At 45.0% G+C, this 9,749-nt stretch overlaps 1 protein-coding gene and 1 long non-coding RNA gene across 4 annotated transcripts in view; one reads left to right on the top strand and one right to left on the bottom strand.

The window, feature by feature from the left end:
• Positions 1–1,174: 1,174 nt before the first annotated feature.
• Positions 1,175–3,900, bottom strand: LOC146544763 (uncharacterized). The gene is made up of 2 exons (XR_014882613.1): positions 3,761–3,900; positions 1,175–3,203 (listed from the first exon to the last, which is right to left on the bottom strand). It is a non-coding gene; the product is annotated as an uncharacterized LOC146544763 (long non-coding RNA).
• RUNX1T1 (RUNX1 partner transcriptional co-repressor 1) overlaps positions 3,781–9,749 on the top strand; it is a 109,467-nt gene continuing 103,498 nt past the window's right edge. For 2 of the 3 annotated variants that reach the window (XM_085221405.1, XM_085221402.1), the window contains exon 1: positions 3,783–4,380. In XM_085221405.1, coding sequence (XP_085077531.1) covers positions 4,353–4,380 — 28 coding nt within the window. In that variant the 5' untranslated portion in view covers positions 3,783–4,352. Of the gene's footprint in view, positions 4,381–9,749 lie in introns of all 3 variants that reach the window. The other variant, XM_085221401.1, reaches the window with a different exon arrangement.

Genomic DNA, 9,749 nt, shown 5'->3' with positions numbered 1-9,749 from the left:
ACAACTGTGACAAAGCTGGCATTCCAGCAAATGACCATCAATAGGTACTTTCTGTCTACACGAACCTTCCCCAAATAACCCAGATCTCCTTTTTCTGTCACAGCACATGTATACATGTGCAAAGCGCATCAGGATGCTGCAACAGTAAAGGGTGACAATGCCAGAGGAAGGCAAAGAGGATTGCAAGAAGTGCCCTTAGCACAGAATTTAATTAAGGCATTCCCCAAATAAATATACATGAAGCAGGGCTAAAACTTAGCACATCAGACAAAGAGATGTCAAAATGTACATCAGTGAAGCCTGTAACATCCTGAAGGTAGATAGCTTCTCTCTTTCCATTTGGAAGGAACTTAACACATTTTCATCCCAACCAAAAGCAGAGGGTAAACAATAGCGAGAAGGGAGACGACAAGCAGGTGATGTGCCAGCTCTTGCAGCATGCACATCACCTAGTGGACATGCTCTGCATACTGAAGGGTGGAGATCTGTCCTGCCGCAGCATACTTTCTGCTCCCTTTATCAAGCACTTGTCCTGATGCACAGGGTCCAGGTGGGATTTAGCCTGCACTCAGCCAAGCGATGATGGATTTTGCAGAGTATGTGTATCACCAACACGCACTGTGCAGCAGCCACCTGTGGAGTGTGCCACCTGCAAAGGGTGTGCAACCAGGAGGGGATGGAAACCAAACGTGGCCCATGCTAACATATAAAAAACACTTGTAAACTACAGTGGAAATTGGGAAAACATGGATAAGTTCATAAGTTAAAGCTATCAAATATCGAGCTAAACTGTTTAGTTTTATATGAACGTTTACTGTGCCTCAGTGAAAATAAGTGCTGGTGAAATGAGCACTGTGGCAGTCACAGTGCCAAGGTCTGGCCCAGCCCAAACCAACAGGGAGATCCCCGCATGCTTCCTGCAGGATACAGAGAGGTTTTCGGTAATGGAAGTCATCTCAATGCAAAGACGTCACCTCAAAACAGGCGCAGGCTTCAAGCCTGTAAATTTTGAGCAGAGAACTCTTGGAACAGATTCCAGATGGGGACATGTGACAGTGTTTGACACCTGGAGCTGCAAGGCAATGACGATTAGGAGGGACATACTTGCGTCTATTTTTAAATGGCACTGAGGTGAGTTGATATAGAAATTCCATTCCAAGAATGTCAGTACGGATGAGTGCCCATAATATAATTATTTGCAGCAAAAAGCAAGCCACGTTTCAGCTCGGAACATTTGATCTGTCTATGTACAATCAAAATACAGTCAGTTTTGGACAGCATCGCAGGATATTTCTGACTCCCATGTGCAACTCCGCTTCCACCAGCCTTCCTCTCACACCATATCACACAGCGATACATGGTGTAAATCCTTCACATGTCAAATCAGACATGGCAGCTACAGTCTGCAGGAAAAATCTGCGGGGTGTAAAGTTACCAAGTATTTGTGAGGTCTGCTGTGAGCCTGCATTTTTTTCTTCCTGAAACATGAATTCATCTTTCAAAGAACATGTTTATCTTTCCTTTTGCACTAAAACATACCTGCTTTCTCCAGGAAATAAATAGAGAGAAGAAAAAGGTGTGGGTAAGAGAGGCGTGCAATAAGCCAGGCTTCACTCATCAGCTAGGGAATATAATGACAATATTTGGTGGTTACGATCTTTTATGACTTAGGAATCATGTTGATGTATATTCTCCCTGCGTGATGGGGGAGCACAGTCACTGTGTGAGGGTCTGCATCTACTGCTCCGTGAGACAGGGCAGGCATTCTGAAAGGTGACTTCTGTACTATTCTCCTTACAGAAAATGGGAGATGTTAACTTGATTCAGTTTGTAAGTGGATGTTTAATGGCTAATAGCTTCCCATAGTTTCTAAATGATGCTCCTTCCATCTTTCATAAGATAATATCTGATATTTCAAACTAAAGGTACAAGCCAGAGGTAACTGCTCTGGTGAGATTTTTTTGTTGCTGTTGTTCTAAGATGAGATTTCAGACTCGGCTTTCAGTCCTCGACACATCAGCACAACATGCTCTGTGTCGTTCAACAATTCCTACTCGCTTTTCAGCTCTCCACACAATAATGTGGATGAAACTATCATGCCACACAGATTTTCAGACTCAACCAAAGTCTCTGTCTGCAGCAGACAAAGGAAGTATTGGAAATTTGCTATTTTTAGATTATTTTAAAAAAGCTTTTTAAAAATTGGCCAATAATTTTGGCCTCGAAATGGACCTCTGTAAAGCAGATAGCTTTTAAATTAGAAATCAATGCCCGGCTTGTGGCTTCCCACCAGTTGTGTAAATTGAAATCACTGTAGAACAAAACATGTCCTGATGTAATTGCTCCGTTGAGCTGAATTCACTTCAAGGTAAACTTGACCTCTTATTATGCTATGCCAATCTGCTCATTAAAGCCCCGTGTACCTAAATATCTGTAGGAGAGATAGATTTAACCGGATCCTAAAGCATACTTTAAACGTATTTTCAAAAACAACCAAATTTTCAAAGCCTGGCACAGTAGTGGATAAATGATGCTCATAAATGTCCTTTCCAGGAATGCGTATGCGCCTGTTGTGAGCACATGTAAAGCTCCTTTACATTCAGTACATCTATTTCAGTGCTTAAAATCAGGCACTTGCAAGTTTGCAAGAGCAGGCCCATAGCATGTGTGTGTGTGTGTGTGTGCAAGTGTGCATACAGAGATAAACAATGCTGGCTGATGAGAAGTTCTGCTACACACCAGTGCTTTTAGTTAACATTTGCCATTAAAAAAAAAAAAAAAAAAAAAAGCCCTACGCTAAATGCCCAGACAGCTCTGAGAGCTCCAATCACTAGTCTGAAACACAACAAAAACACAGTTTTTTCCTCACTCTATTAAGTCGATGTATTTTTTTTTTTTTTTTTTTTTTCATGGAGGTGCCTTCTTTGTGTAGTGTCAACATGACAGCAGAAGCACCGCTTCACTGTAGGTTGCATCACTGACAATGACATTCTCTGAGAAACGTGGAAGGGAATGACTGATGAATCGGAAAATGTATGGATGCCTCCTGAAACGATTAGGGAACGAAGCGCGGAGCAAATGGTGGCACACTCCTATTAATTGTAGCTGATCGTAATTAATTTCCACTGCAGACTCAATCGTGTTTCTGCTTTTGGAAGAATCCAGAATCCCTTTCCAGGAAAGTGTGAAATTGCATCTGGGTTCTGCAAACCACGAAAGACATACATTTCTTTAAAAAAAAAAAAAAAAAAGGAAAAAAAGGAAAAAAAAAAGAGAGGGAGGCCTTCCTCAATACTGTACTTTATAAAGAACGAAATACAAAGGGAAAAAGAAAATGATAATTGTTTTCTCTAAGGCTATTATCTAATGCGAAAGCAAACAGTCTGACTGGAAATCAGCTAACAGAAGGGGATTAGAGAGTAGATCTGAGAGTGGCTTGATTTCTAGCACTGCTGTCTCTTCACACAGTGATGAGACACAGGCAGAGCAGCCAGGAGCTCTCCAGATGGCCAGGGAAAGTGTTTGTCTTGGGTTACTGCAGGGCAGTCTGGACTCTTAAAGCCGGGGAGGCATCATTAGGGAGCAAGTTAGATGTCCACCCGGTAAAAGCGAGCGAGGGAAAGAAAGAGCAGGCGGGCTGCCCGAGAGGGACCGCGCTCGCCTATTGTTAACATCTACTTGACCCCCACTAACCCCCTCACGACACAGATGTCTCCTACCTCTATCACCTCCCACTGCTTTAAGCCCTCCCCCCCTGCACCTGGGTAGCGGGGCCGGGCCGGCTGCCGGCAGTATGCTGCCTGCCTCGCGAGGTGTCTGCTAGCGGGGAGCCGGGCGGAGCGGGGCGCGGAGCGGAGCGGAGAGGAGAGGAGAGCGGCGGAACGGAGCGCGGAGCGACGCGGCACTGCGCAGCGCGGCTCGGCCCGGCGATGCGTCGGCTGCACGGGGACAGGCACAGCCCCCGCCACTGACAGCGGCCGCTCCCTGCGCTCCGCATCACGTCTGGCTGCGGCGAGGAGAAGGAGCTGGGCGTTCGCTATCTCGGCTTGGAGACTTTATTTTTGCTTCTCGTCCTTTCCCTTGGAACCGGGAGGCTCTCTCGAGCTGATCCTCCTTTAAAAAAAAAAAAAAAAAAAAAAAAAAAAGAGAGAGGAGGAGGGGGGAAAGGAGCAGCTGGAGTTTCTCCTCAGCTCGTTTTGACTTTTGTGGACGTGGATCATCTGGACTGGGAAGGGAAGCCGCGCCGCGCTGCTCTCCCCGCTCCCACCCCCGCGCCCCTCCAGCAGCCTGGGCTGCCGGCGCTCCCCCGAACAGGACGGGAACTTTTATTTGCAGCTCGCAGCCCGTGGCGAATGGTGGGAATCTCCGGTCCTCTGCAGTGTGAGTACGGGCGCGGGGCCGCGGCGCGGGGGTGCGGGCCCCTCTTTCTTTCCCCCTCTCCTTCCCGCTGGGGCTCCGCGGCTGGAACTAACCCGGGGCTGCGGCCGTGCCCGGGTGCATGCAGCTCCTCCACCGCTGTCCCCGCTCACCGGCTCGGCCCCGGATCTCTCAAAAGCCCAGGACCCGAAGCACCCAATTTGTGTAGAAAGCAGCCCTCCGAAGCTCCTAGCTTAGGGTTTCTGTCTCCATTTAGGACTAGTTTTGTTGGTTTTGTTTTTTTATCTTCCTTTTTTTTTTCTTCTTTTTTTTTTTTTTTTTTCCTGCCCTTCTTGCCAGATCCCAGACCTAGCCAATGTGAAACGGAGTGCCTGAAATATTTCTGGTGGGATTTTGTTGTTGTTCCGTTACAATCCTCGGATTATGTAGCACAGGCAACACCACTTCAGGCTATTTTGCGAGAAATATTTCAGACTGTGCACATCGTCTTCCATTGCACCGAGGTTTCGTATCTCGCTCCCTGAAACGAGAGGGCAGCGTTAGGGAGTGCGTTTCCCAAACTGCAATAGGATGTGATCGTGTCACCTCGCCGAGCTGAGCCGGAGGGATCGGTTCCATACATTAGCGAAGCATCACGATACGGGAGGCTGAGGGATGAACACCATGCGCCCGCCCGTGCAAACGAGCGTTGCACTTTGGGCTACTTTGAGTCCTTTTGTTAGTACCAAAGTTGGGAGACGGGGCGAAAATCGGAGACGGGGGAGGAAAACACTCGCGGGCCTCGTTGGGGCACCCACAGCACGTGAATTCTGATAAATTCTGTGTCCAGAAATAATGAGTGTTGTCACTGCCCTCTGCTCCCCGAAACGTTAGAGAGAAACTGAAAGCAACTCATGGGCGCAGCAGTGGGATCGCCCGCAGCGGAGCTTTGGGGCCGCTCCCCGGGGTGCGGGAGGGCGAAGGCACGCGGCCCCACCGTCCCTATAGCTGCCCAGTCTCCCGCTCAGCCGTAGGTCCAAGAGCGGCTGCGGGCTTCTAAGTCGAGAGGAGCCGGATCTTGGAGACCGCTGGGTGCGGGTTGCATCCCCCGCTTGTTCATCGCTGCGGTGCGGGCTGCGATCCGCTGAGCCCCAGGTAGCGATCCTGCCTAAAGGAGCTGCCCAAGTTTGGCACTGCCCGGTGCAGCAGGGCTGGAGATCGCTTGATCTGGCGGTAGGAAGCCGCGCGGCTTCGCAGACAAATCAGGACGCCGGTGACGGGCGTAGGATGTTAGAGATGGGGAGAAGAGAGAGGAGTATAGCCCTAAAAGCAGCCCGCATGCACGGCCGTGGGTGTACAGCGAATGCCGAACGCCTGGCTGTGGGCATACCCTCGTGTAACTGAAGGATGCCTTCTGAGTCTCGGTATGTAACAGCCGAGGGGCTGCTTCAGCGAATATACGTATGCTTAATGTAACTCTGACCCCTTTAACTTTTAACATCGCTTCCCCTAATTAATCTGTTCAGGCCCCAGACTTAAATGGCTGTCCGCAGCTGCTGCAAATTGATTTATCCCCTGATGGTGGTCCGACTTGCTGACCAAAGCAGGATTTATTTTTTTTTCTCCCTACCCATTTTTGGTCTGCTAATCTGTTTTGACTTATTTTCTCCTTCAAGCAGTACTCGCATGCTTTTTGAAGGACTCAGAAAATATTTTCTTTTGACATGTAGCTAGAAACATAATTATTGTATTTGTAAACACAATATGTTCGGGCTAAGGGTGGTTATAATTTATTTAATTATACCCTCATAGCCTCACATTTCCTCTGTTTCTGCATCCTGACGGATGCAATGGGAAGTTTAAATGAGTAACTTTGTTAAGTGCAGTTTGAGGCAAGACGGGAGAGATGTGTTTAGATGTGAGTTCTGTTGTGCAGGTCTTCTGCTCTGCTTTTCTCCGGGCAGTTTGGGTGAAGCTGGGTGGTGAGAGGACTGAAACTGATTTCTGATGGCTGTTAAAGCTGATGCTTGACCTTTCCATGGGAAGTCTGAAAACCTCATGCCATTTATTCTGGGCTGATTTCCTTAGGAAATCCAATACGAGCAGGGAACTTCCTTCAGCCTGGCTGAATGCTAGGAAAGTTTCCGTCTTGTTTATACAGTCTGGTTTTAGCACGAGGCATGTTTCTGGGGCTCCCCATCAATAGAAATAATACTAGGAAAAAGATCTAAGCATGGCATGTTCCTAACGGTTCAGTATATGGAAACACAAAGTTGGCAAAGGCTTCATTAGTTGTGAGACGAGCTGCAGACTCCCTGTCAAAGCTTTCAGTGAAGAAGTAGTGCTGTGTTTGGTAACTGACAACTTTCTGAAGGTCACTTTTACCAGATCTGAACCTGGGGGTAGAATTGCTACCTTCAGTTCCTGCATCACTTTTCTTTACCATCACGGAAAACTCACATCATACAACAGTGTGAAGGAAAGCCCAGTCCCTACCAAGACCCAGCACCCCAAAGCTTGCTGATGCTGAGCTGAAGCCAGGCTGGGTGTGAGGGAGGTGGTGGGACGCAGCGAGCTGTCGTGGGGCCGGTGGGAGCGGGCCGGAGGAGACAAGAACCATTCTGTTTGTAATGGAATGCAGACAGCAGCGTTAGGTCACTGCTTCCTGGCAACTGCTGCACGAGTTGTTTTCCTTCAAAGGCTTTGAGCTTTTAAATAGTTTCCAAAATCTTTTCAAGTAAAACATTGCCTTCTACCATTTCTGACCACCTTAACGTTAACTCGTTTCTTGCCTAAATAATGGACCAGTAAAACATCACACGGCGTCTCATCTGTATACACTTAACACTATGTATGCCTGCGCGCACATGGAGTTCAGTGCCAGAAGTATTGTTTGTAGAATAAAGGGGAGAAAAACAGCTCCACCTGGAGTGCTGGCCAGTGGCTAGTCAGCTCAGGACGTTCTTCCCTGTCAAATCCTGTTTCTCACTTCTCTGAAATGAACTTCAGCCGACAGGCGTTGAATGCGAAGCTCACTCCATTGAGGTACTGTGCAGCCTGCGAGCCCCTGATCGCAGGCACTTGGGGTGAAATAGGCGTCTGCGGTATTTGCATTGGCGGTGATGGGAGAATGGGCTTGCAATTGTCATTTCCATCTTTGAAATCCACTTGCCACAGTCCATTACTGTTAAATCTTTAGCTAATTGAATAAGGATATTAGTATGTTGCTGTTGCGGGAGCTTCAGATTTGTTAGGCTGGGGGGGAGACCCTGGTCTTTGTTCTGTAGCAACTTAAGTTGTCATGCTGAGATCAAGAAGCCTTATCAACTGAAATGAAACGTGAACTTGGTGTTGTGAAGAGGTTATTTCTCATGGTCTGGCTGAAAAACCGCAGAAATAAATTATTTTAAATCAGAATAAATTAAAAACCTTGGATCCGTTTAGTTAGTAGCAGCCTGCTCTTTTTCATACAGCCTTTAATAGCAACCTAGAATATTTATAAGATTTTAAACTGACACTGAATTTAGCATAAGGACCGAGAGTAAATTCTTAAAATATTGGCTTCCAGATTTCATTTTCTTCACCTACTTTCACATTAAAGATCTAAAGAAAGTTAGTTTAAAAACTGAAGATTTACTGTAAAAGGTCTTGTTTCTCTACAGTAAACGTTACTTTTCAAAGAACTGCTTTAAAATTGCGGTTATTTTCTTCTTGTTTACTATAAACCTGATTAGCTTAATATATGGTAGCATAAATGCATCAGGAAGTAGTATACTGCGTGGTTTTGTGGATAAAGAAAAACGACCAGCAGATGTAAGATTGAAGTCAAAATATCCTGCCCTTCAAAAGGCTTTTTATTTCCCTTCAAAATAATTTCATCTGAGAGACACTGACTTCCATCTTCATTTTTTTTTTCCTGCCATTGATATGAAAGTTTCCAAATATTGTTTAGAGAACAGTGGACGTTTTATTAAAGTAAACATTAGTTCAGTATAATGGAGGTAATTGTAAGTGATAAGAGCAGAGCAGGTTATCTGTGTGTTGTTTAAACAGAAGGAGCTATTTTGCACCATTTCCAGTAGCCATCTGTAGAGGAGAAGGGTTTGCACCTGTCTGTCCACACTAATTATAGATTAGGTCCAAAGAAATGAAATTCGAGTAGGCTTTCTCTTAATGAAATCCATAGTGATTTTATTGTAAATGTGTTTTGTGTACAGACGGTGATGGTTGGGCTGTGAGTAAAATAAATTGCTGTATGGCCGTCGTGTACCTGTGGTTGTAAAGCAGGATACTGCTGCATTAACAAAGGTGCTGAATAAAAACACACTGCTCCATTTATGTCCCAGGCTTCAGCTGTAGATTTAGTTCAGTTTAGCCAAAAAAGGTTCACTTCAGGCACAGTCTTTCACGGGTACGTTTCAGGGTCGACTTCTCAGTTACCATCATTTTCATGTCAGTGCTGGCACAGAGGTGGTCCTTTGGCTGAAATATATGGGGTAGACATGCTTTTCCATTAAATATGTGCATGTGCATGTAGAGTGCGTCAGAAATACTTTGCTCCGGTTTAATATTGTATTGCTAAAATAAAGTGGAAAGAGTGAGAAATGCCTTCTGCAGTAAAAGGTCACATGAATTTCTACCACATCTGTTTATAGTAATTATGAACATAATTAACATAAGAATTACAAGTGAAGTAATGACAAGCTGAGCTACGAGATATTGTGCCATAATGGTCATATGTTGGAATTCTCACATTATAACACACTAGAATTCACATATTCAATGCAAGAAAGAAAATGTTAGATTTTTATCTATTTTAATGCTTCAAAACTTATCTGCCTGGGGCAGATGGACTTTACGCTTTATAGGAAGGTAACCCATGATTAAGAGGGAGTCAGTTGAAATTAAGATTTCTAGCCTGCAGCTTGGACTTTGAGACAGCTGTGCTTATGGAACGCCACTTCTGTTACACATTTGTAGTCTGATTGTATTTATTTTATTATCACACATTGCTTTATTTTTAAATGCGAATGTTTTTGCAGCAAACTGTTTACATTAGAAAAGATCCTGGATTAGCTTTTCTTCAGAGAATTGTGACTGGAGTAGTAAAACTGCCTGGTGGGATGGCCAGCACAGATATAAGATGTGCATTGTGGCTCTGGCAGATGAGAATCTGATGGATCCTAAATTAGCTAATTGCATATTATATATATATATGTATATATATATAAATATATATATATGTATATATCTCAAGGAAAAAAAAATCCTTAACATCTTAAGAACAAAAAGAACAATTAATACACAATATTTTGAAAGAACATATGCATAGAGAAAGCTCTGTGGTACCTTCCAGGCTGAATTTAAGTGACTTTTCTTTAGAAATGCATAGG

This window comes from Meleagris gallopavo, chromosome 3, assembly GCF_905368555.1.
Source record: "Meleagris gallopavo chromosome 3, MGAL_WU_HG_1.1, whole genome shotgun sequence".
Lineage (NCBI taxonomy): Eukaryota > Metazoa > Chordata > Aves > Galliformes > Phasianidae > Meleagris > Meleagris gallopavo.
Note: the sequence above shows the minus strand (reverse complement) of the source record. Positions and strands in the feature narration are given on the sequence as shown.